At 48.6% G+C, this 26,010-nt stretch overlaps 1 protein-coding gene across 1 annotated transcript in view; it reads left to right on the forward strand.

Annotated features, from left to right (window-relative positions):
* The window catches only part of MYO5C (myosin VC), a 94,057-nt gene that overhangs the window by 23,061 nt on the left and 44,986 nt on the right, over positions 1–26,010 (forward strand). The window contains exons 8-17 of the mRNA XM_054715632.1: positions 1,861–2,004; positions 3,307–3,388; positions 4,377–4,484; positions 10,217–10,323; positions 11,413–11,678; positions 15,346–15,427; positions 17,443–17,583; positions 20,524–20,649; positions 24,079–24,162; positions 25,755–25,889. Coding sequence (XP_054571607.1) covers positions 1,861–2,004; positions 3,307–3,388; positions 4,377–4,484; positions 10,217–10,323; positions 11,413–11,678; positions 15,346–15,427; positions 17,443–17,583; positions 20,524–20,649; positions 24,079–24,162; positions 25,755–25,889 — 1,275 coding nt within the window. The remainder of the gene's footprint in view (positions 1–1,860; positions 2,005–3,306; positions 3,389–4,376; positions 4,485–10,216; positions 10,324–11,412; positions 11,679–15,345; positions 15,428–17,442; positions 17,584–20,523; positions 20,650–24,078; positions 24,163–25,754; positions 25,890–26,010) is intronic.

A 26,010-nucleotide genomic window follows, 5' to 3' on the forward strand; every position in this document is an offset into this window, starting at 1 on the left:
GCAGTAAGGGGCAACCATGCTGGTGTGTGTGGGGGGGGCAGTTAGGGGCGATCAGGCAGGCAGGCAGGTGAGCAGTTAGGAGCCAGCGGTCCTGGATTATGAGAGGGATGTCTGACTGCCGGTTTAGGCCTGATCCCTGGGATTGGGCCTAAACCGGCAGTCGGACATCCCTTGAGGGGTCTCGGATTAGAGAGGGTGCAGGTTGGGCTGAGAGGACCCCTCCCCACCACACCGTGCACGAATTCCATGCACTGGACCTCTAGTAATAATAATAAAGATCAAAGAAGTGAGGGTGAGAAACAGCCTGGATCTCTGTTCTCAGTGGGAGCTGAAGGAGATGGGGCAGAGATTGCTGCCTCTGAGGCTCCCCCGTCTGTCTGCTGGGCTAGAAATTCTACCAGCAGATTTCAGGAGCCCCCTGTTTACATTTACATCCCGGGGAAATGTCCTCAACCACAGACACCAGTGCACAGAGACCAGCAGTTCTGCAGCCAGCGGGCACCAACTGTCCCGAACTGAGTGTTAAATGTGCAGGCATTGTATTGTGAGCTATTGTTGAACCCATGGGAGTTTGAAATCAATCATGGTGGGAGTATCCACACCTTAAAAATCAGCAAATGCCATGTAGCAAGGTTCTTCCTCTTCCCTGCAGCGGATTCATCAGCATAATATTGATGATCACGTGTGCGCAAGACCAGAGGTGATAGCAGCTAGGTGTGAGGACACTACCCTCTCAGAAGAAGGGGCATCTGAAAGGCTCAGGGCCGGACCCAAAGGCTGGCTCTGGCTGCCTCGCAAAATGGGAAGAGGATTGATTTGGGTTTATTTGGAAGTGGAGCAAGTAATTAGAACATTAGATTTCTAGACCTCTCCTCTCTACTTCCTCCTCAATTAATATTTATGTATCAGACCACCTATTTTGTTTAAGCCACTGTGCCAGCTAATATGGGATGTAATGAAAAAGAATAAGACCCAGTCCCCAAGTTTTAAGGCTCCTCTAACATAAGCATATTTTCAAGTTAAATAGAAACATAAGTCACAGTCCAAGGTAGCAACAGAAGAGTCCAGAAGCCCTGCCCAGTTAAGTGCCCCGTGGGTGGTTTTATGGTTATTTGTTCAGAGTTGGCCTTGCCCACCAGCCTATAAGCTCCATGAAGGCAGGACCAGGTCTGTTGGGTTCACCTTTGCCTCCCGAGCACGTGGCCCATAGCAGGGGCTCGGTAAATACACGTCGTAATGGAGTGTGGTGACCGGGCAGGAAGCACAAGTACATGTGCATCAGAAGGGCACTTCCAGACAAAGGTGCTCAGGAAGGGAGACAGGCAGAAGAGACGGAATTCAAGGATGGAAGTAAAAAAGCTGAAATCATGCACAGAGTGTGTCTGTGTGTGGGCGGGGTGGGGTGCAGGGGGAGAAGGCAGTTTTTTCGGTTAAGGGAAGTGGTAAGGGCTAAGGATAGAAATAAAGGTTGAATGAAGGATGTGGACTTTTAATTGAGCATTTATACTATGCGGGGCATGGATAAGGTGAGGCACTTTGTATTATCTCATTTTCCTCCCAATTCTGTAGGGTGCTTATTTCCCCATATTACAGAGAGAGACGAAGTAACATTTCTAGTATCACACAGATAGTGAAAAGGAACCTAGGGACCTGAAATATCAGAGCCTGCGCTCTTTCTGTTCTGCTCAGCGTCTCCCAGAGATTGAGGAGAGCTGCTTTCCCATTCCCCAACCTCCCTCTGCTAATACCCTCCCCCCCGCCCCCCGCATACAGGATTGGATTTTACTAACACTGCTCCAATAATGTGAATGCAAAGATCTTTTTAATGTGGTTATTTCAAGGGAGTTCTATGCTTTGCAGGCTGTTGGAAATGCCAAGACCACCCGCAATGACAACAGCAGTCGGTTTGGGAAATACACAGAAATCAGTTTTGATGAGAGAAATAAAATTATAGGAGCCAACATGAGAACTTACCTGCTGGAGAAATCCAGAGTAGTCTTTCAAGTAAGGATAAAAATATTTGTTAAATTTTCCTTTTCCCAACTTTTTAAGTATTGTTTCCATTCATATATGCATTAGACAGCCTGCATTGTTCTGTGACATGAATAGTCACTTCATTTACAGTTTGTTTGGTTTCTTCTGTTCTTAAAAAAATGTTTTTAAAATTTTCATTGAATTTATTTGGGTAACATTGGTTAATAACATCATATAAATTGCAAGCGTACAACATTATAATACAACATCTTTATACTATATTGTGTGCTCATTACCTGAAGTCTAGTCTCTTCTGCCACCATATATTTGACCCCTTTTTTCCTCTTCATCCTCCCCCCACCCTCCTTTCTCTCTGGTAAGTACTGAGCCAAACTGGCCAGGGCCATTTGTTGCTTTTGTTTTATATCCCACATAGGATTGAAATCATATTGTTCTTATCTTTTTTTTCATCAGACTTACTAGTATTTCAGTTATAATACCCTCAAGATCCATCCATATTGTCACAAATGGCAATATTTTATCCTTTTTTATGAGTAGTATTCCATTGTATATATGCCCTACATCTTCTTTATAGTCTTCCATTGAAGGACGCTTAGGTTGTTTCCGTATCTTGATTATTGTGAATAATGCTGCAATGCACTTAGGGGTATATATCTTTATTTAATTTTTTAAGAGTAGTTTATTGATTTTTAGAGAGAGAGGAAGGGAGAAAAGAGAAACAGTGTGAGAGCATAGCAGCAATCAGCAGCCTCCTGCGTGGCCCTCTACTGGGGCAACCCCCAGAGACTAGACTTTAGGTAACGAGTGTTGGTCTGTGCACCAAAGGGTCTTGGGTTTGATTCCCAGTCAAGGGCATGTATCTGGGTTGCAGGTTCCATCCTCCACTTCAGTCAGGGTGCATGCGGGAGGCAATCAAGGTGTCTCTCTCTCACATTGATGTTTCTCTCTGTCTCTCTCCCCACCCCCTCCTTACCCTCTTACTCTCTCTAAAAATCAGTGGAAAATATATCCTTGGGTGAGAATTAGCCAAAAATTTTTAAAAAATAAAAAACATTTTCTCTGGGGTCATTATTTGGAGGGCCATCAGAGCCTCCAGTTCTCCGTCTGTAAGAGGCAGGGCTGGCCTGTGGGCCAGCAGAGGGAGCAGGGTGGGTGCCAGCATTGCTGATGCAGCAGAAACCAAGGTAGGTGCCTGGGTCCCCAGAACAGAACTGTCAATCCAGATCAGCCATCTAAGACCCTCTGGTAGAAACCTCACATTTTCATTTATAAAGATTTGGTGTAATTTGGGGACTTTTCTTTCTTTTACAGTCAGAAAATGAACGAAATTACCACATTTTCTATCAGCTCTGTGCATCTGCACAGCAGTCGGAATTTAAACATCTTAAATTGGGTACGTGACGGATGGTATGTGGAAGAGTCTCTCTTTTACATAGGGGTTTAAATTCTAGGTTAACTTCTTCTTACAAAAGAAGTTATATCACTTCTTATATCACTTCAAAAATATATTCTGTCCAAAGGTACAAGATCCTTGGGTTTTGGTGTGGGATGGATGCCTCTAAGGAGATAGATAAGGGCTGGAGGGTAGGGTGGGCCCACAGAGAGGGGAGCCCTTCAATTCCAGGCTTCTTTTCAAGGTCATGGTGATTGTGTCATCCATCTAGAGCCACGTGGATAAGGCCTCCTGACAACTAGAACTTAGCTCTAAGTCTCCAAACTTTTCTTTTTATCTGAACTCCTTGGTCATTTTTCTAACGTGTATGACATATTTGTTCCTTCTAAGATAGAGTACTTTTATCATAATTTGAACTTCCTTGATGACTCAAGGTCACCATTTAGGAAGTCGTAATGAAGTCACACGAAGATAATACCCATGCTTTGTGTGCTAAACAGACTGTGAATAGCGAATGTGGAAGAAGGGTTACCTACTCTCCAAATATCAGATGCACAGGAGGTCATGATCTTGTTTGTGGTGATGTTTTATCAGGGTACACATATATCAAAACTCATCAAAGGGTACATCTAAAATGTGTGTGGCTCATCGTACCTTTAATAAACCTCACTAAAAATGTCTGTGACACAGACATTTGCACAGAAGTTTGACACAGAAAGCTGCATAATAAAATTGTTAGATGTGGGATCAAAACCCATGAGCTTTGGAGGCAGCCTGTGTTTAAATTCTTGCCCTGCCATCAGTGCAGGACCCTGAGGAAGTCACCTCCCTTCGGAGCCTCAGCTTCTGAGTCTGTAGGTAGAATTCTAGGGAATAAATGGAATAATGTGTGTAGAATGCTTACTATAGCTAATTAAGAACTTCCCTTTTTGATAAACTTGCATGTCCAAGTTTTTATGCTACAGATGTAACAACCTTGTGGTTTCAGGGAGTGCGGAAGAATTCAATTACACGAGGATGGGCGGCAGCACCGTTATTGAGGGGGTGAGTGACAGCGCTGGCATGGAGGAGACGCGGAAGACCTTCACCCTGCTGGGTAAGGGAGGCGTCCTGTCCACGGTGTGGCCATTTCCTCTTCTAAACAAATTTAGAAAGTTTAAAAGCAGGGTGCCCAGCATGCATGTGTGCAGAATATTCCTAATAAATCCTAACTTTAGAATGAGCCGATCAGAACGTAGAGGCCAAATGATCAGGACTGTGTCTTTCCCGGAAAAGATGGAGCCCCCAGCTTCTTGGTCCTCTGCCTCGCCGTTGCTGGGAGACGCCTGGGCTGTAGCCCTGTGGGTGCTCGGAAGCACTTCTGGGCTGACCAGGGAGTAGCTGACTCAGCTCAGAAGTGCAGTGTTGACCCCAACTGGCCTTCATGGACCTCCTGATGATGATAAAATGGTGGGCACTTATATGGAGCTTAGGTGTCACCCTGAGCACTTTACCATGCTTATCAACGCATCTGAACCTTTCAGCCACCCTGGGAGGTAGGCGCTAGTATTTCCTGCATTTTACAGCAGGTAAGCTGAGGCACCAAGATGGTAAATGATTTACCCAAGGCCACATGCCAAGTATGGAGGGAACTGGAATTGAACTCAGGGTCTTAAAACATCTCATTTAAAATTTTTTATTTGTTTTCAATTACAGTTTACATTCAATATTATTTTGTACTAGAGGCCCAGTGCACAATATTTGTGCACTGGGACAGGGGGGTCCCTCAGCCCGGCCTGCGCCCTCTCACAGTCCGGGACCCCTCGGGGGATGTCTGCCTGCCGCAGAAGCAGGAGAGGCTCCCGCCACCGCCGCTGCACTTGCCAGCCATGAACCTGGCTTCTGGCTGAGCGGTGCTCCCCATGTGGGAGCACACTGACCACCAGGGGGCAGCTCCTGCGTTGAGTGTCTGCCCCCTGGTGGTCAGTGCGTGTGATAGCGACCGGTCATTCTGCCGTTTGGTCAATTTGCATATTAGGGTTTTATTATATAGGATTAGTTGCAAAGCATGGCATAGTTACTTGATAATCACATACTTTATGAAGTGTGTCCTCCTGATATTTCCAGTACCCACCTGGCACCATACATAGTTATTAGAATATTATTGACTATATTCCCTATGCTGTACTTTACATCCCTGTGACTACTCTGTAACTTCCAATCTGTACTTCTCAATCCCTTCACCTTTTTCAGCCAGTCCCCCAACCCCTCTCCCCTCTGGCAACCATCAGTTCAGTCTGTTCTCTGTATCTGTGAGTGTTTAAACATCTCATTTTATATGGAAACCAAATCTTGCATTGCTAGGAGGTTGGCACAGGTGAAGCAGGTACTCTTCCCAGTCTTTCTCCAGCTGCTTTCCCTACATGGAGCTCATGTTTGGAAAGACTGTCAACCAAATGGTTTTATAACAATAGTCATTCTCTTTCCTTGTTGTATTAGTCTAGGCATCCACACATAACTGCCAACCAGAGCTTCTGATCAGTGTGAGACCAGAGCCAGCTCAGCAGGTGACAGGGCGTGGCTGGCAGAATGCCAGGACTACAAAGGAATCTGCATGCTTTCCTTTCCATGTGCCTGTTGTTCAAAGATGCTAGCCCCAGACCGTGTTCTCTTCTGACTGCCTGTGCATTGGCTGTTAGACCTCACAGTTTAGTACTTAATTATCTGTTGTCATGTATTTTCTTTTTTTAAAAATTCTTACCCAATGAGATGCTTATTGATTTTAGACAAAGGGGAAAGGAGCGGGGGGGGGGCAGAGAGGGAGGGAGGGAAGGAGAGAGTGACGGGGGGAGAGGGAGAGAGAGAGAGAGAGAGAGAGAGAGAGAGAGAGAGAGAGAGAGAGGCATCCATGTGAGAGAAGCATCCATGTGAGAAGCATCCACACCAGTTGTTTGCCTTCTGTATGTGCCCCAACCTGAAACTGAACCCAAAACCTAGGTATGTGCCCTGACCAGAACTTGCAACCAGAACTTGGGATGATGCTCCAACCAACTGAGCCACACTGGCCAGGGCGTGCTCCAGTTTTTCATATGTCATAACACAGGTCCTTGATCTCATGCAGGTCCATTATTATCTCTGGGCATCAGTTTTCCATCTGTAACCTGGAAACATAATGACAATATTTAGTTGTTCCAATTATCTATTGCTGTTCCCCAACTATTCGTGGCTTACAATGACAGTTTATTATCTCTTGTGATTCTGGGTGGACTGGGCTCAATTGGGCACGTCTCACGTGGGACTGTCGTGTGATGGTGGCAGGGGCTGGATCCTCTGTGAGCCACGGTGGCTGCAGCCACGGGGGCTGGGCGGTGTCTGTCTCTCCACGTGGACGTCCCCACAGCTGCTGGTCTCACAATGAAGGGACTGCACGTGTGCGGCTACCATCTCCCAGAGCCGGTTCCAACAGGCTCAGATGGACTCTGTAGGGCTTTTTATGAACCATCCTCAGAAGTAATGTGTTCTCACTACTGCCACATGCTAATACTCATGCTAATAGGCCAGCTCAGACCAGGACTCATGGAGGGAGCCACGCAGGCACGAATGCTAGGAGGGGGCCCCGGGGCCATGGGAGTAGCCACCACAGTAGCTGTGAGTGATGTTGTGAGATGAAGAGATAATGTCTAAAGTGGTTTATGAGCTGTGCCATGCTGTATCAGAGGTCAGTACACATTTAATGAAAGCATGACCTCACTGCATGAATCACTAAAAAATATCCTAGACCAAAGGTTGGCAGATGGCATCCCATTTTTGTAAATACAGTTTTTATGGGGACCCAGACACACTCATTTGTGTAAGTATGGTCTGTGGCTGTTTTCACGCTGTGGTGGCAGGTGAGTAATGGTGACGTCAGCGGCACTGCCTGCAAAGCCTACCAAGAAAACAGTGGCTGACCCTTGTCCTAGATGAGAGTTTTCTTGCGATATGGGAAAGACCGAGGGAGTTCATGAAGCCGTCTAGCTTCACCCAGTGTGTCCAAACACGGAAGTCCCCTGATCACCCAGGGCCAGGCAGAGGGGGATGTGATTGACTCTAGAGGTCCAGTCACTGGATTCATGCGTGGGACCAGATGACCCCGTAACTTCAAGATGGCCATCATCCTTTGACCCTGCAGCCAAGGAGATCATGCTGTGAGTTGGCTTCATGGTTTCTAAACTGACGTCGTCCAACACAGTAGCCACCAGCCACAAGTACTTTAATTAAAGTGAAACTAAATTGAGTTCCTGTTTCACTAGGTGTGTTTCAGCTGCTCATAACACGTGTGGCCTGTAGCTCCTGAGCTGCACAGCGGAGCCATCATGTCGGAGAGTCTATCTCCTAACAGGTGAACGCTGCACCTGCTTTGCACGGCCTGTCCCATCGGCTCTGTCTCCTGTTTGTGCGCAGTGTTACCTGTCTCCGGCGGAGCCCTCCTCCAGGGCAGGTGGCCTAACTTGAATCTTACGTAGCCTTATCAGGCACTCGGCACGTCACCTCCGTTAAATGTGATTGCTAGTTGTGGTTGACTTGTCCGTGCCTGTGTTCTGTGATGGAAACAGGAGAGAGAGGCGGGCCGGTTAGCAGTGAGGTCATCTCGTTCAGTTCACACGCCGCTTCACACCAGCCCAGGAAGCGGGCCTCGGAGCCCGCGCATCCTCTCTGCCTGGCCTGGGTCGCCAGGGCACCTCCACGTTACTCACACCGGGTAAAGCTAAGACGGCTTCACAAACTCCACAGTCTGTCCACACACCGCAGTGGTCTGTTTACATAGGACATACCCAGGCTGACTGTGGGCAAGTGCCCTAGCCCTCCTGTGCCTTAGTTTCCCGTCTATACAAAGGGAATAATCCGAGTACTTGCTTCATAGAGTTGTTGTAAGCATAAGAGGTGACCGTGCCCGAGGGACTCAGGGTCCCACCACGTCCCCTTCCCACCCGGCTCCTGAGGCACCTCCGCCAGCCGGCCAGCTGCAAAGTTGCCCCCTGAGGAAGCAGAGGTGGTGCGTGTTGATCGTAAGCTCCTCCCTTTGTTCTCCTCTGACTCATTGAACCCGTCCTTTGATCCTCGCCTGGCCGGCTAGAGCTCCCACAGAGCACCCTGGACAGTCAGACCCAGCCGGGACTCGGGCCCAGGGGACCGGACATTGTGCTTCTCACTGAAATCTAACTCAGGCCGGCGGAGCTTTTGTGGGACGGTGTCTCCCTCGAGGAAAGTGCTGCACTGAGAGCTTGCGTTCTTTCCCATCGTGGCTTTGGACTTACTTCCCTTTTGTCGAGTCTGGAGGGCAGGGAGTGGTGAAGAGGCTTAGTTATGGACCATGCTGAGAGGAGTGTCACTTTTGGTTGCTGTTCCTCGTCCCTGGCCTGTCATTGGTCATGGTGGCGGCCTGGGAGGTTGTTTCTGCCAGAGGTCCCCGTCCTTCAGTGGAGCTTTCACTTCCATGTGGCGAGGCGGCGAATGCCTAGACGCAGTTGGAGCTGGAGTCATCCGTGCATTTTTGGTTTGAAGTCTTTTGCGACTTTGACTTTGTGTAATCTTTGAAGCAGAGAAGCCGCCTAGGTTTTGAAATATTGAAGAACAGGACCTCGCTGCTATTGAAATATCCCAGGAGTCCTCAGGCAGCGGTGGGGCCAGCGGCTCTCGCTCAGCCTTAGGGCCGCTGCTTTGTGCCCAGAGGGCCTGGGGGCAGGTGGGGTCTCCGTTCCAGGTGCCATCCCGGTGCAGACCAGGGAGCTCGGACACCCACCTGAATGAGCCTCCCACCCGGCTGAGTGTATCTCCAAGCCCCTGGACTCACTGCAGTGTCACTGCCACCGCCTGCGCTTACCCTTCCGCCCACCCGGCACCAGGCTCCTGACCTGGCCGAGCCCCGCTCACCACTGGCAGGTTCTCCACTGTGATTGGTGGGAGTCAGACACAAAGTCCTTCCCAGTAGCCTGTTGGGTTTATTTTCAGCTCTGGGAAATGCACGAATCCCTTCCTGATGACCAAATATGCCAGGCATTCATAATCTGTGTTCCGCCCACAGCAGTCAGGGTGCCAGTGGGAAACATGGGGCACACTCCAAGTAGGAGAAAAGGAGGAGGGCTTGTTCATGAAGGGAGCAGCTGTAAGGGTGTGGGTGGGGCTTCGGGGGCAAAAGGGGCAGTGGGGACCCAGTGCAGCAGCAGAGCTGTTCGCTGCACCTTCCCATCAGTGTTATAGGCTCAGGGGTGTTACTGGAGCCAGAAAGAAGGGTTGGGAAAGCCAGTGCTGGACCAGGAGCAGTGACCTTACGTCAGTCGGCAACATAGTCAGCTTGGGGCGATGTTACCAGAAAAGAGACAAGCAAGCAGATCAGCCCCTCTCTCCTCCTCTCTGACCTCCTCCCCACAGCCCCCACTGGTCAAACCCAACCAGAGGCCAAAGGGCATGACAGCCCATGCCATGGTCCACACAGGTCAGCCCCCTAGGGCAAGTGAGATACATCCAGCACCCACCATAAAAATAATTCAGGCGGCTTGTGAACAAAAAAGAAAAATGCATATTAAAGATAAAGCAAGTACATCACAGGATAAACGAGAGCCGATGCTCCCAGGCACCTGACACGAAATGGTTAAGGATATTAATTTGTGTGGAACTTCCAGCAGCCTCGGCTGAGGGGGACCTAGCGGGTTGCAGAGTTCACCCTGTGCGTTTGCACAAGTCCACCTGGGGAGAAGAGTGAGCGCCGTGGTCCTAGAGTATCTTAAAGGAACCCAGGTGTTCGCTTACTAGCGGCCAAGTAAGAGAAGAAATGCAATATTCCTAATTTGGGAACATTTTTGTCTTTAGGTTTCAAGGAGGATTTTCAGATGGATGTGTTTAAGATCCTGGCAGCCATCCTACACCTGGGCAACGTGCAGATCACAGCAGTGGGCAACGAGAGATCCGCCGTCAGTGTAAGAGGCTTGCTTGTTCCACCCTGCCTGTGTTTGGGGGGTCATCGGTAGAACGTCTCAGGGTTCCCCTGCTTTTGCTTTTTAGCACCAGGCGCGTTGGACCAACTGAGGAGGCCAGCTTAATAGGAAGAGGAGAGCAAGGGTTTCCCTGGGTTGTCTTCAAAGAGTAAAGCTTCTTTCTCTTGCAACAGAAGAGGAGGGGGAAGTGCATTTTCTATGTATTTTTCTTTTATTCAACAAATTTTACTAGCACTGTTATGTGCCAGGCACTGTTGTAGGCTCTGGAGAAACAGCAGTGAACAACACAAAGCAAGGTGCTTTTCATCAGAGGAGAGGAGACACTATAAACAATGACGGGCTCTGGCAGCTGCTGATGGCTGTTCAAAAGGAAATAAGGCAGAGGAGGGGCAGCGAGGAGCAGGGCCTTCGGAGAAGTTTTCTGAGGGCCCTATGTGAAAGGCCGCCTCACACCTGAATCCTTCCTTCTTCCCGATACGGCAGCAGTGGGCAGAGGCCTGCACACAAGGACGTGAGCTATGCCTGTGTCTGGGGCAAGGAGGTGTAATTTCAGAAATAGCAAAAAAGCCAGTATATCCCAAGAGGTGCGAGTGAAAGGAGGGGTGGAAGGTGAGGCTGGAAAATGGGGGGCTGAAGGGTACAGGTTATGTAGGGCCTGAAGGGCACGGGCCAGTTGGAAGCAGAAAGGACACCTCCTGCCTCTTACCGTGTACGTTCCGTGGCCGATTCCTTTATTAATGGACACTAGGTAAGTTTATGTGTGCGTCTTCTGTGACACATGTGAGTGATGCTCGGTCAGGGGCACGTGTTTAGTTATTCTCATTAATGTCTGCACGAGGAAGAAAAGAGCACTAGTAAAAAACACGTCTATGAATGCAGATGGCGCAGCACCCGCCGCTGGGCCCTCCCGCTTCCTGCCCAGGCCTGGCCGTGTCTCTGAGTCCTGGCCATTCTCACGCCAGCTCGTCCTCCTCTCATGCAGGCTACGCGGGGGCGCAGGGGCCCTGGCGGGGGGCCCGTGCTGGCTTTGTTGGCTGACGGCCCTGGTGGGGCCCGTGTTTGTTTTCAAAGGCGGATGACAGTCACCTGCAGGTGTTCTGTGAGCTCCTGGGCCTGGAGCGTGGCAGCATCGCTCAGTGGCTGTGCCATCGCAAAATCATCACGACCTCGGAGACGGTGGTGAAGCCCATGACCAGGCCCCAGGCCGCCAACGCCAGGGACGCGCTGGCCAAGAAGGTCTATGCTCACCTGTTCGACTACATTGTGGAGAGAATTAACCAAGCGTTGCAGTTTTCAGGCAAGCAGCACACTTTTATTGGTGTTTTGGACATTTATGGGTAAGAGCCTGTCTTTCCCCGTTTGAATGTCGAATGCCCGTTACCCTTAGATCATTTGGTTCTGGTTCCTCCTCTGTGTTTCACGTGATCAGAGAGATGGCGTCCTCAGTTTTTGCACGTACGGGTGTTAAGTCCCGTCTCCTGAGCGACGGTGTCTTATTTAGTGTGTCAGTAAACGCTAACTTAACAACGGCCACCTCGAGAGCTCACCGTGGCCAGCGACCTTGTCGGGTGGTTTCCACGTGCCGCTCACCTACCCCTCACTCAGCCCTGAGATTATCCCCTGTTAGGGTGGAGCAGCGAGGCTGAGAGGCTGGTGGGAGGACCCAGCACCGAGGGAGGCCCTGGCCCACTTCTGTCTCCTGATAGAGACGCCATGAGGTGTGGACCCCATGTCCCTTTCCCGTTCACAGGGAAAGACGTCTCAGAGGTCCTGCCCTCGCCCAGGCCCACAGGCTGGAGGAGGACTCACACCAAGGCCTCCACCAACCTGCCTCCCACACCCACACCCACGTCCTCATCCTTTCCCGTATAATGCAGATCTTGCATTTGCCCAGCCCTTCCCCCAGGAGTCCCCACGTTGGAGTTCTGTTCTTCTTCCTTCTCTTTGCCCCATCATGAGTTCCTAAATCCCAGGTCAGACTCACGAACGATGCTCACAGACAGCCAGAGGGCGTGTGCGGCCAGGCCCGTGTGGAGGTGGGCTCGAGGGGCCATCACATTCCGGCTTTATTTGTTGGCACCTGGCCTTCCACGCCCAAGCCCTCCCCTCCCAGACCAACCCTGGCTTCTCTCTGGGACAAGGGGCAGCTTGTCCCACGAAAGGCACCACAGAGTTCCGCCCAGACTGGGAGCGGTCAGTCCCCCAGGTCTGCGAAAAGCAGCCCAGCCCCCTCCCCATGCAGAGGGGAGAGCCGGGCTGGGCCTCCCCACCTGGGGAAGGGCGGGCAGGGGGCACACTGACCCCAGGTAAAGAGGGTGCCTCAAGGGAGTTACTTTGTTTAACTTAGACTCAGTTAATACAATGACTACCAATTAATAGTACATGTCAACAGTTATAAAATACTGAGACATTGCGGGATCTGGAGTAAATTATTTACTTTTCCTTGTTCTAAAAAAAGGTATGTGAGCAGCCAGTAAGGATGTAAGTAGACTTGTAAAAGGGAACAGTCCTGCCAAACAGTAGTCTCTTTGTGGTGGAAATGGGTGATGGATGTATTATTCTCTGTTGTTTTCTGTGTTTTTAAAAATGCCTTAAAAGTAAATAGGCCTTTATTATAAGAATATATTATTTCATTCATCCAACAAATATCTATACAAATATCTAATTGCCAGGCACGGTGTTGGGTGTGATTGGTGAACAGCATAGACACATGGCCCCTGCCCTTTTGGGAAGTAAGTTTTAGTGGAGTGGGCAGGTAGGTAATTAGGTGGGGATGGTTTGTTTGAAAGGAATGTGTGGGAGTTAGCTGGGGGTGGGGAGAGAGGAGGCAGCTGAGTGCGAGGAGCAGTAAGTGAGGAGAATGGCATGGAGGCCAGAGTCAGATCCAGGAATCTGAATTTTTTGGCTCAGTGTGCAAACCTGAGACAGGAATAATTATAAATTCACAAGAACTTCTTAGAGTATGTGTTAAATTTTAACTTTAAAATTAAATCCCTCTTCAAAAAGTATAAAAGTAATATGCTTGCTGCCACCCCTCCAAATAAATGATAAATGGTACCCCTCCAAATAAATGGTACCCCTCCAAATAAATGGTAACCCTCCAGAAAAATAAGCACCCCTTTTTAAGTAACGATGCTATTGCCTAGGGTGAATCCTTTCATGCTTTTCTCCAGTATGCTCATGTCTATGTGAGCCCTGTTCCGTGTTCACCCTGAAACAGAGAGAACTGAGCTGTTTGGCCTAGAAATGAGGCAGCCTCAAAGGCAGTGCCCCCTCACTCAGAGCATTTAAAGATGAAGCTGTGAGCTCTGAGGTGCAGCTGAGAATGACTGAGGGCTTGGGGTCCCCCAGCCAGTGGTGTTTGTCTTTTCCGGCCCCAGAGCTGTGAATGCCTGGGCTGGGAGGTCGGACCCTGGGAGTGCGCACTGCAGCGTACCGGACGTGTGGCCCCGAGAAAGCCACAGAACCTCTCCGAACCTCAGCTTCTGCCTCTGTAAAATGGGGCCTCTGTTGCAGGGTGTGATGAAGATCAAATAGGAGAATTGGTAAAGATATCTTCAGAACCATAAGCATCGTTCAAATGTGAAGTGTTGCCATCGCCAATGAGCTTCTGGCATTTTAAGTCATAGATTTAGTTCTTTCCATTGGGTTGTGAACTTTAGCTCTGGGGAAGGTGGGCAAAAGGGCAGGAAAATAATCACTGATGAGTGACATTCCGTTCCTGCTCTAGAAAGCCCTGCCTCTGGCCTTGGCTGTGCGTGTGGAGCACAGTGAGGCCCTTTTGACCCTCCCCCAACCAGCCCCGGCCTGTCCGCAGTGTCCAGACTCAGGACCCCCGCCCTTGAGTGTATGGAATGGGGCTGTGAGGGTTCGGTTCCTGCTCCGAGTCAGCCTGGAGCTGTTTAGAGAAAGTCGAGGCCCTTCAACTGCCCAGGAAGTCTAAACTGAGCCAAGCTGGCTGTCGAGTGACACTCCCAGGGGATCCATGTTGGCAATGGCAGGAACCCCAAGGGATTAGAGAAGTGAAGAACCACAGCTTTGGAGGCACCAAGAGCTGGGGTCAAATTGCATGTCTGGCACCATTTGCTGGCTGCCTTCTCCGTGATGGTCACCGTCTCCTGGGACCCTCACGTGTGACAGTGGGGTCACTGAGCCTCCACCTAGGGTGGTGTTGGGGCTGGAAGTGATGTGTATCTGTGCTGATGCCTAAGCACCGGGGAACTTCCTCCGGGCAGGAGCATTCGCCTGGCCGGGTGGGGAATTTCATGCATGAGTTTTGTTCAGCCAATAACATGGGATAATTCACATAAACGTCCAGATTTCTGGCTTTTCTGGAGAATCAGGTGATCTAGCATCCTGACCTGCATGCATCCGTGGCCACAGCTGGCGGGAGCTGAGTAGCAGCTGCCCCACTGGATAATCCTGTTTGCCACAGCCCCGCACAGCTTACTGGCCGCCCTCCAGCCTGCTTCCCCTCTCTGTCACCTGCCCACCTCCTGCCAGCCCCCGAGTGGGCAACTTCAGGGCAGCGCCAGAGACAGCACTGAAAGTCTGAGGATGGAGGCAGGGCATGTCTGCTGCAGACCTGATGGGGTCTGCTGGGCTATAGTATTAAATGACCTTGCCCTTTTCTTCCAAGAACTGGGAAAGCGCCCTGGCGGGGGCCAAACTGGGCTGCCTCTCCCTCCAACAGGCAGCAAGTGGGGAGCAGGAAAGAGCATTGCTTTTTTACCAAAAGCGTCCTATGTTCTAGCCCGAGGCTCATAGCAGTCTGACATTGCTGTGTGGCCTTAGACAAGTTTCCTAACCTCTCGGAGGCTTATTTCCTCATCTACAAAGTGATGATAATAGTATGGCTGTGCATGAAATGACACTTGATATTGTGAGGGGCCTGATTTAGTGCCTGCCTCAGAGTGGGCTATGAACTTTGTCCAAAAAATACTAACCAATAAATGGTGTGTATGTCCTCCAAGTTACATTTTAACTTGTTTAACTGCATTTCAGCTTTGAAACCTTTGATGTGAACAGCTTCGAACAGTTCTGCATCAATTACGCTAATGAAAAACTGCAACAGCAGTTTAACCTGGTAGGTGACTTTTCTTTCTTCTTGAAACTCATTCTTAGCACTGAGTGCAGGGAATCTGGACCAAGGCAAGCCAGGCTCTTCCCTCTCCAAGTTGTGATTAAAGGAGCCGCACACTGGGTCACTGCACCACCTTGTGGCCATATCTGAAGTCACACCTTCCCACCTTCCTATTTTATCTTTTTGGAGCCACCTGCCTACTCTTCAGTTCCAGTTCCTCATCTGTCATTCTTGGGTACAGACCCCGATATGCAGCCAGACCAAGTGGTTTTGTTAGCTTCCTGAAGCCCCCACGTCCTTGCAAAACTCTGTATCTTTGCACCTGCTGCTCTGTCTGCTGTCACCCACCTGCTGTTCCCATCCTTTCCCCACCCCTTCATCTTCACCTGGTGAACTCTCCTGCTTGTCTTTTGAGAGTCATCTTCTCCCACACAACCCCGAAGAAAAGATAGAATGACATCCTGGAGAGCATGGACTTTTTCCCAAAGTGAACTGGTTTGAGTCTCAGTTCTCCCACCAGCTTCCTCTGGGACCTCGGGCTCTCTGAGACTCAGTTTCCTCACTTTAAAAATGGTTCAATAGCACCCGCCTAATATTGTTAAGAAGACCTCATGTTGAATCATATTCAGTAAGTGTTTCTTTTCTTTCCTTTTCCTCACCCCAGAATTAATCCATGTGTAAGCATTAAGTGTTATGCTATTGCAAATTTCTATTTTATTAGCATTCTCAAGGAGTCCTGTGTTTCACATTTAATGACCCCAACAAAGCTTTATTCCAAGTAGATATGCAGTATAACTAAAGTATAAATCTGCAGATCCTGCCCTCTCCCCAACACAACTTAAAATAATGCACATGCAAGACACCTCCTGGAAATAGCATAGCAGAGGCTGCAACTCTGTTTTCCTCCTGTTCTTCTCCACCTCCTTTTTTTCAAGTCATCTGTCAATGTGCAGAGCTCCTGGGAGGGGTAATGCCTTAAAATGTCAGCACTAAAGCCCTAGTGAGGACTGTCTCCTAGCTCCTGTCCCCTGAATCTGGCTGCTGCTGGGCCCCCGCACCTGGTGGCCTCAGGGAGCTCAGCAGTGACAGAGGGAACCCACCGCCTTCCCCTCTTGGCCTCTGTACCCTCCCTGCTTATTTCTGTGGTTAAACCACTACTATCATTGACACAGTGTCCTGGCCTAACGTTTGTCCTAACTATGGCTCTTGGTCATCTTCCTCCCCCAGAGTCTTCCGGGTCACCTCCTGAGTGTCCGGCCACAGCAGAACTGAGTCCTGATGGGCTTCTCTGCCTCCAGTCCTGCCCCCACCCCAAGCTGAACTACCAGGCCTCATCCTGACCCTCCCTCACTCATCCCCTCCCCTTCCCGGGTCCTCACTGCCCCTAGGAAAAGGCCACCGGACCAGATTCTCTAGGGCACATGGGGGCTTTCCTGCCCCCCCCCCATCTTACTTTGCTTTCCCATCGCCCCCCTTCGCTGCTGTGCTCTCTCTCTGGCTGGTTCTCAACCACCTACTGTGCTTCGGAGCTGCTCCCACTGGATGCTTCTGTGGGAGGCTCTCCTCACAGCCCCTACCCCTGCCGCCTGCAGCTGGGAAAAGCCTGAGCCAGGCTCTGGGAAGCCCCCTGATGCCCTCGCAAGTAGTGAGCGAAGCTCTCCTAGTGGCTGGCTCCTCACACTGGCCCACAGCCAGCATTCTCGGCAGGCTGGCTCCATCCTGGAGAGCAGCAGCGCGTGAGCAGGGAGGCCCGGGGACCACCCTGAGTGCCATCGGTGCTGGAGGTGATGGGATGCGGGCACCCACCCAGACCGGGTGGGGAGGGAAGTCTAAACCCGCAATAGGAATTCACTGGCATTGGTCATGGATAAGGGGCGTAGCCTGCACCTCTGGGTCCTCGACAAACATTGCAAATCTGTCCTGTATCTACTACATCTTCCAAATGCTTACACCCTACTCTTCAGAAGCACACCTCAATATTCTGTTTTACTCTGCATTAACTTCTGGATTCTTCCCAGCATGTCTTCAAACTGGAACAAGAAGAATATATGAAGGAAGATATCCCTTGGACTCTGATTGATTTTTATGACAACCAACCAGTTATTGACCTGATTGAAGCAAAAATGGGCATTTTGGAGTTGCTGGATGAAGAATGCTTGGTAACTTAAAAAAAAAATTTCTCCCAACTTGTGAATAGTAACAGATGAGCATATTGTAAAGTGGATTTTTAAAAAATGTACATGTAAATTCTTTTTTAAAAAAATATATATTTTATTGATTTTTTACAGAGAGGAAGAGAGAGGGATAGAGAGTTAGATCGATGAGAAAGAAACATTGATCAGCTGCCTCTTGCACATCCCCTACTGGGGATGTGCCCGCAATCAAGGTACATGCCCTTGACCAGTAATTGAACCTGGGACCCTTGAGTCCGCAGGCCGACGCTCTATCCACTGAGCCAAACCGGTTTCGGCTAAAAATGTACATGTAAATTCTTGATGTGCTACCCAGTTGGTTGTATATTAATATTGGGCAGCGTTCACAGCAGGAACCCATGAGGGCCAGGTGAGCCTCCCACCTCAGCGTGTGGGGTCCACCCTTGGGTCACATGCACGACCTCTTAGGTTACGTCCAGGAAGGAGGCGCCCTTTGAGGCGGTCCCTAAGTGTGTATAGAGTGCACATGGAAGTAGCAAGTGACCCCATGCCCATTGTTAATGACTAACAAGAAGTGAGTTCCTGATTCTATGACTCACCCATCGGGAGGTGTGGCTGAAAAGTCAGTGCCATACCCTTGGGGAGAAGAGGTCCCTAGGAGTTCTCCTCTTCTTCGTTCCCCCTGCGAGGAGCAACCTCGTGGTGAGTTAGCCTTGCAGTGCCCTGCATGGGGCCACAGGAATAAATAATCCCCAGGACACTAGTCATTTTTTGGTTTAAAGGTGGTGTTCAAACATAGGTTCTGTTTCTTTTCCGGATATTTATTTGTACCAAAAAAAGATTATAACATTGAGGACTTATTGGTGTTTTCTCCCTAGAATTCTCAGTCCCATGGCTTTTCTCACAGATCATCTGTTCTGGTGGCCCGAGCTTTAGTACCTGCAGCCATATAAGATTAAAGGGCCAGCATCAGTGCCACGCACTCTGGAATGATCTACTCGGGGCAGGGGACAGAGGACAAGGTGGTCTCTAGAAAATCACAGATATCCCTAGGTGACCAGTGTCACACAGCAGTATTCAGGAGTCATCCTATATAATAAAAGGGTAATATGCAAATTGCCCCCTCGACTGAGAGTTCCACTGGAGTTCAACAAGGGGGCAGGGCCCACCAACGGCCCGGGGGCTCTCCCCGTCCCCTCCCCTTCTCCTCTTCTCCCCCTCCCCCGCCGTCCTTGTCCCCAATTGGCACCCCCCAAATGGGGGCAGGGCCGGCTGGCCAACCTCCTGCATCCCCACCCCCCAGCTGGCAGCTGATGGGGTGGGCAAGCCAGACCCCACCTGTGCACGAATTCATGCACTGGGCCTCTAGTTTGAACATAATAAAGTATTAGATTCACAGCGTTCAGGCTGAATATACTTGATAGCTTTAAAATCACCAGTATCAAGAACAAGTTTTGCAGCTAGCTTAGTTTGAAGAGGTAAGATCTTAGTGCAGGGAGCTAGTTATTCATTAGGCAGTGAAACAAAGAAAAACTTCTCCAGGAGGGCAGGGAACTACATTTAGGTGCCAGTCTTTCTCCATAAAACTGAGAATAAAGTCTTGTGCGCATAATGGAATCAGTGCTACTTTTCCCTGAACCTTTGGACTTCTTTGGAGAAAAATATAAAAACACTGCCCATTTTACAGAAGTAAAATTCTTCATTCTTAAGTTATTATATGACCATTTCCTTGTAGTTTATAACATTTTGTTCTAAAAGGGCATTGATATAGCCATTTAAATATCACTCTGAAGATTGTTAGATCAAGGACAGATTTATGCATAGAGTTGCTTTTTTATAAAAGCATTTATTTGTTCATTTATTTTATCCTCACTTGAGGTTATGGGTGGTTTTTTTTTTATTGATTTTAGAGAGAGAGAGAAATGTCTATCAGTTGCCTCCTGTCGTGTTCCAACCAAGGATTGAACTGGAAACCTAGTTATGTGACCTGACTGGGTATTGAACCCACCACCTTTTGGTGTACCAGACAACACTCCCACCCACTGAGCCACCCGGCCAGGGCTAGAGTTGCTTTTTAAAAAGGATCTGTGAATCTAGAGCCCTTCACTCCTAAGGCCCCACATGTCCTGGTTTCTTAGAATAAGTGCTTTTCCATAGAAAGAAATGAAATCTTAATTATTTGTGACAGCATGGATTGACCTAGCAGGTATTATGCTCAGTGTAAGTCAGTCAGGGAAAGACAAATATATGATTTTGTGGATATATGGAATCTAAAGAACAAACAAACAAACAAAACAGAAATAGACTCATAGACACAGAGAGAACTAGTGGTTGCCAGAGGGGAGGAGGGTTGGGGAGATGGTGAAAGGGATAAAGGTCTCATTTGATTGGAATGTTGTCCCATACACCAAAAGGTTGCAGGTTCCATTCCTAGTCAGGGTACACACCTAGGTTGTGGGTTCAATCCTGGTTGGGGCACATTCAGGAGCCAACTGATGTTTCTCTCTTACATCTCTCTCTCTCTCTCTCTCTCTCTCTCTCTCTCTCTCTCTCTGTCTCCCCCCCCGCCCCCCTCTTCTTACCCCTTTCTCTCTGTGTCTTTAAAAATCAATAAAAGCTTGTCCTCGGGTGAGGATTTAAAAAATACAAATTAGTACTTACAGAATAGTCACAGGGATGTAAAGTACAGCATAAGGAGTATAGTCAGTAATATTGTAATAACTATGTATGATGTCAAATGGATACTAGATTCATCAGGGTGATCACTTAGGAAGTTATATAATGTCCAATCACTGGGTTATACTCCTGAAACTAATATAATATTGTATATCGACTGTAATTAAAAAATTAAAAAGTCATTTTTAAAAAATGAGCACTTTTCCTTGCCTCTACTCAACCTTCCTCTCTGTTTTCTTTACTTGCTATTTGGTTTGCTTCCTCTTGCAGTTGCCACATGGAACTGATGAAAACTGGCTTCAGAAGCTGTATAATAATTTCGTCAACAAGAACTCTTTGTTTGAAAAGCCCAGAATGTCAAATGCATCATTTATCATCCAGCACTTTGCTGATAAGGTACAGTGAGTCTGGGAGGGTGCTGTGTGGGGAGCCAGAGCTGCTTCTCATGGGAGAGGCTGGCCAGGGACTTCTCGGGTCAGATCCAACTCATGGGGACATGAGTATATGCAACAATTCTTCATTTGTCTTTATGACAAAACACATGCATTCCTGTTGTACTGCTTTAAAGATAAACATATTGCTAGTGGACCCCATTTCTGAGTTTGGATTTATTGTGAATTTATCAACCTCTTGTCATTTTATTTTCTCCATGAAATTGTTATAATCAAGACAGCATAATTGTTTCTTATAACAAAAGCTATGCCTTTTTTTGAGGTTTTCCTTTGTTACTAAGTTGTAATGTATTTATTATACTGGTGACATAGGTTGACTGAAGATGGTGGGTTTTCTAGGTGATCTTTGTTTTCTTGATATACCTCCTATTTTTAATGAAACAAATGTTACTCTATTAAAAAAGAAAACTAATTTTAAAAATCACATTGCAGAAAGCTTAGAAAATACAGGGTGGGGTAAAAGTAGGTTTACAGTTGTGAGTACCCAAACAACTTATTCTTATATTATTATTTATTAACTAGAGGCCCGGTGCACGAAATTCGTGCACGGGAAGGGGGGGTGTCCCTCAGCCCGGCCTGCACCCTCTCCAATCTGGGACCCCTCAGGTTCGATTCTGGTTTAGGATCCGGCCTAAACCGGCAGTCAGACATCCCTCTTGCAATCCAGGACCACTGGCGCCTAACCACTCACCTGCCTGCCTGCCTAATGCCCCCAACTGCCCTCCCCTGCTTGCCTGGTCACCCCCAACTGCCCTCCCCTGCAGGCCAGTTCACCCCCAGCTGCCCTCCTCTGCCGGCCTGGTCGCCCCCAACTGCCCTCCCCTGCTGGCCTGATCACCCCTAACCCCCTGCCAGCCAGATCTCGCCCCTAACTGTCTTTGCCTTGGCCCCCACCACCATGGCTTTGTCCGGAAAGAAGTCGGATGTCCGGAAGATGGTCGGTCGACCCAGTCTAATTAGCATATTACCCTTTTATTTGTATAGATTATATAGGATAGGATTGCTTAAATGGGGTGGGAAAGCCTTTTTCAACAGGAGGAGATGCTCTTAGCAGACACAAAAACATAACCCCTATATCTGGACTTATAGCCAGCCATATGCCCTATACTGCCAAACTGGTTATTAAAAAATTGAACCGCTTTCTTACACCTTACACCAAACAGCTGTTGCCCTTAAAACCCCTCCTCAGTCCCCATCTTAGGTTCTGCCTTTGCAGTTCACCCAGATTTGGTTCTGATTGGTCTGTTTCTATGCCAGTCAGCGTCAAAAGCTCCACCTCCTAGGCAGCCATTGGCTCCTCTGGGAAATCCAGAATGGCCCTGCCTTCGTGTTGGCGCCAGCCCTTCAGTCATGCCTCCAGTCTGCTACCGGGTGTATCTCTGGCCACTCTGAGAAGCAGCACCTCAGGTTTGTGCTGGTGGCAATTTTGAATTCTCATCCCTGACCTAACCTTACAGTGCGAGCTCCGTGAAGGCAAGCATTTGTCTTGTTCATTCTTAGTTCATTCATAGACTTTACCTGTGTCTATGCATCTATGCTAGCACCGCATGGTGACTGGTCGAACAGTCGTTTCGGTCATCACGGTCACTGCCTTTATATATATATATATATATATATAGAGAGAGAGAGAGAGAGAGAGAGAGAGAGAGAGAGAGATATTATTGTGTTATTTTTCCTACAAACTAACTGCAAATCTACTTTTGTCCCTCCCTAAAGAAGAGGGGGGGAGACAAATCTCCATAACTACCTGCCATAAACATGCCTTCTCATCTTGTTTTCCTTTCTCAAGGACGCTCACTCTCCTCAGTGGCTGTCACTCTTGTGGCCTGGCCAGCACTGGGGATGCTGGGAACAGGCTGTGCTTGCCTGTCCCAGCAGCCGATGCTGTGAGTCAGTGCGTGCTGGCCGTGCGAGTGACCGAGGGCCTGGGAGGGACAGGAAGCTGGAAAGCGGTAGCAACTCTGTGGGCTAGAGGAGTTCTGTTAAATGTAATAGCCTTTTAGTGCTTAGGGTTTCTCAGATTTGGTTCCTGAAGAGAGGCATGTGAGATGGATGATGATATAACAAGTTATACTTACATTTTCGAGTTGTCCTTTACAATTTCCCATTTGGGGTTCTAAGGGGAAAAGAAAGGAAGGATCAGACTTCATGCAAAGCACCTATGGGATTTATTTCAGGAGGCCCTCTTTATACTAGTAACACACAGTTTCTGTACATCTCATGCTCTCACCTGGCACTTCCAAGAAATGCCTCGTAAAAGAATTGATGCAGTAACTCAAGTGGGCTGCGGATTGGTGGGAAAAAACACACATGCTGTAAGGTCAGCTTAGCTCTCAATTCAGTAAGCCGAGGACATAGTCATTTAGAAAGTAAGGCAGCTATGCTTAGATGCAACAAAACTGCACATCTTCCCTCGGTCTCCTGGCCCCCAACAGAGGCACGCAGCTCTCTGCACCTTCCCCACAGATGGTCTCCCGGATCAAAAAGGCTCTTCATTTGTCACAGTTTTGCACATTTCAACAAGTGGCTCACACCACCAGCCTGGAAGAAGTTATACAAGAATCCAAGTACTATACTTCATTCACAAGGGAGTGTTTGTAGACAGTCAGTGATCCCAGTGAGGACCCTTCCTCACCCAGAGGGACAAGCAGAGTCCCTTGCTCAGGGGTCGCTCAACACCCTCCCTGCGCCAAAAGCCTGTATCCTCATAGTTAATATTTTATTCTCAAACATTTTTTAATTTATGAAGAATATATGTCACATATTAAAGTACATAACTCAGAGGCAGATTCCTGAAGCCTCGTGAATCTGGAGGGGCTGCGTGGAGAGCTTTTCTAAGCCCAATTCAAGCAGTGCAAACACTCACCCACTCTCACCCCGACTCTAAGAGCTTTGCTGGCTCTGGGAAGCCCTGTGGTCAGGTGGTCGGGTTCTTTCCTTTCTGCCCCATTAATGCTGACTTAACGAAAGAACCCAAAGGGCACCGCTGAAATATTTCCCTCCCTGGTGGCTTCTCAGGCCAAGTGAGCCCCAGTCCAGGTCTTGTTAGACCTTTGTGTACATTAGCTGCCCACACTGCAGAGCATGGTCAGTGTGGCCAGAGGGAGCGGACAGGCGAGAGAACAGAGTGATCAGCGGCCAGTGGGGAATCCAGGCAGTGGGCAGCCGGCCTCTTCCATCCATGACATGTTCCCAGCTTTCTAAGCTTTAGTAGCTATTGGGGTGGCTGTGATTGACAGAAACCGAATCTTTGTTAGGAGATTGCCTTTAGAGTCCCTTCGTACTCTTCCTGTAAAAAGAAAAGAAACTCCTGGTACTTAGATGCTGTCTGCGCTTGTCTTTTTGGAAATAATGAATTCCTTTCTCTGCGTAGGTTGAGTATAAATGCGAAGGTTTCCTTGAAAAGAACAGAGACACCGTCTATGACATGCTGGTTGAAACCCTGAGAGCAAGCAAGGTTTGTCAAGTCCCGAGGGGTAATTAATGTTCTGCATTATGCAGATGCTTGTCAGGAAAAGAGTACGAAGTGTGAGTGTGTGTGTGTGTGTGTGTGTGTGTGTGTGTGTGTGTGTGTGTTGCAGTGGCAAATTGTAAGTCAGACATACAAAAAACTATTTTAGAATTGGGACTAAAATATGTGTCTAGCTTCTGAAAGTGTGCAAATCTCCTCTGTATGCAAACTCAGAAATCAAATGTGCAAATAACAGAGAGGAAGGACAGCTGATCCAGCCATTTAAAGAACCACAGCTCACTTTTTATTCATTCAGTCACAAATATTTGTGCAGCTCTACCTTTTGCTCTAAGTACTTGCCTAGGTTCTGGGGATACAGCAGTGACAAGGCAGACGGGGTTCCTGCCCTGTGGAGCTCACATCCCGGAGGGAGCACCAGAGTTAAGCACATAATCAGCAATGGCAGGCAGTGCTGAGCGTGTGAGGAAAACCCAAGCACGAGGGAGAGAGAACTACACAGGGAGGGACAGCGGCTGTGGCCGGGGAAGCTCCTCAAACCCACGGTTCTGTGTGATCACTAGTGTCACCAAAAGAGTGACTTCTGGCTTTTTTTGTTTCCTCTTTAAACATGTCTTTATTAAAGAAAGGCTATTTCATAAGCCTTCATTTTTGTGAAGATTTGGTTATCATAATTATTTTCCTTCTTTCTAAAGATGCCGGTCCTTTGTTGATGTTCAAGTATTTTGACCATTTCCCAGATGAGCACGGGCACTTCCACTAACGACAATAAATCAGTCACTGGCCGTGACACCTTCAGTTATTGAAACGGATTCATGATAGAGAATCCATGTCCATGTGCCCCATGGAAATGGCCTGCATCTTGTGTGCAAATTAGTTGACTTAATTCGCCAGTTGTTTACTCACCCCCAAGCGTAGCCTGGGGTCCAGTCTGGAAGACGGAGGCAGATCCTGGGGAAGACCGATGGGTCTCCCGTAAAGCACACAGGCTCTCGGAGACTCGGGTCTCAGACCCACTCCTCCATGGGCACACCAGGATGCATCAGGCAGGGATTCTGCCCTGAAGGAGATCAGTGTCCGATTTAAAATAAAAAATAGGAGGTTCGCTCTAAGAGAGAAGATGGACATTTAAAGAAATAACTGATTAGGTAGAAAGTAATGAGTGTCTTAGAAGAGGTACAAATAAAAGATTAAGACAGTTCAGAGAGATTTAGAATTCTTTCCTGCTGGGCACCAGGGAAGGTATTGTGAAGGGGTAGGTGAAAAAATATGTTAACAAGACCTTGAATGATGGGTTGGGTTTGGGTCTGAGGGAGTGAGGATGTGGGGTGGGAGGTAGGCCTTGTAAATGTTTCCACCTTCCCGACACTGAGTGATGCCCACATGTGGATAACCTCTGCTCCCATTCCCGGTCATCCTGAGGGAGGAGATCGCTCAAGGAATTGAGACGTGATATAAAGACTGTCGTTTGACCCTCCACTGGTTTGGGTGGGCTTGTTGTGGTCATTTACGTGGCTTGTACCAGCTGAGGGCTGCAGGTGAGCATTTTTGGACACTGAAATCCTCTCTGCTCCTTCCAGTTTCACCTCTGTGCCAAGTTTTTCCAAGAAAGTCCAGTTCCCCCTTCCCCTTTCGGTTCAGCGATCACAATGAAATCTGCAAAGCAAGTCATCAAGCCCAGCAACAGGCAGTTCCGGACCACCGTGGGGAGCAAGGTACCGGGAGGTGTGGAGGGTGAGGGGCCACGGGCTCAGCCAGGCCCCAGGGAGCCAGGCACTGGGCGGACCCACATTGTAGGCCTGGACATGGCACCACCTCCATCCAATGTGGTGTAAA

This window comes from Eptesicus fuscus, chromosome 5 (genome assembly GCF_027574615.1).
Source record: "Eptesicus fuscus isolate TK198812 chromosome 5, DD_ASM_mEF_20220401, whole genome shotgun sequence".
Classification (NCBI taxonomy): domain Eukaryota; kingdom Metazoa; phylum Chordata; class Mammalia; order Chiroptera; family Vespertilionidae; genus Eptesicus; species Eptesicus fuscus.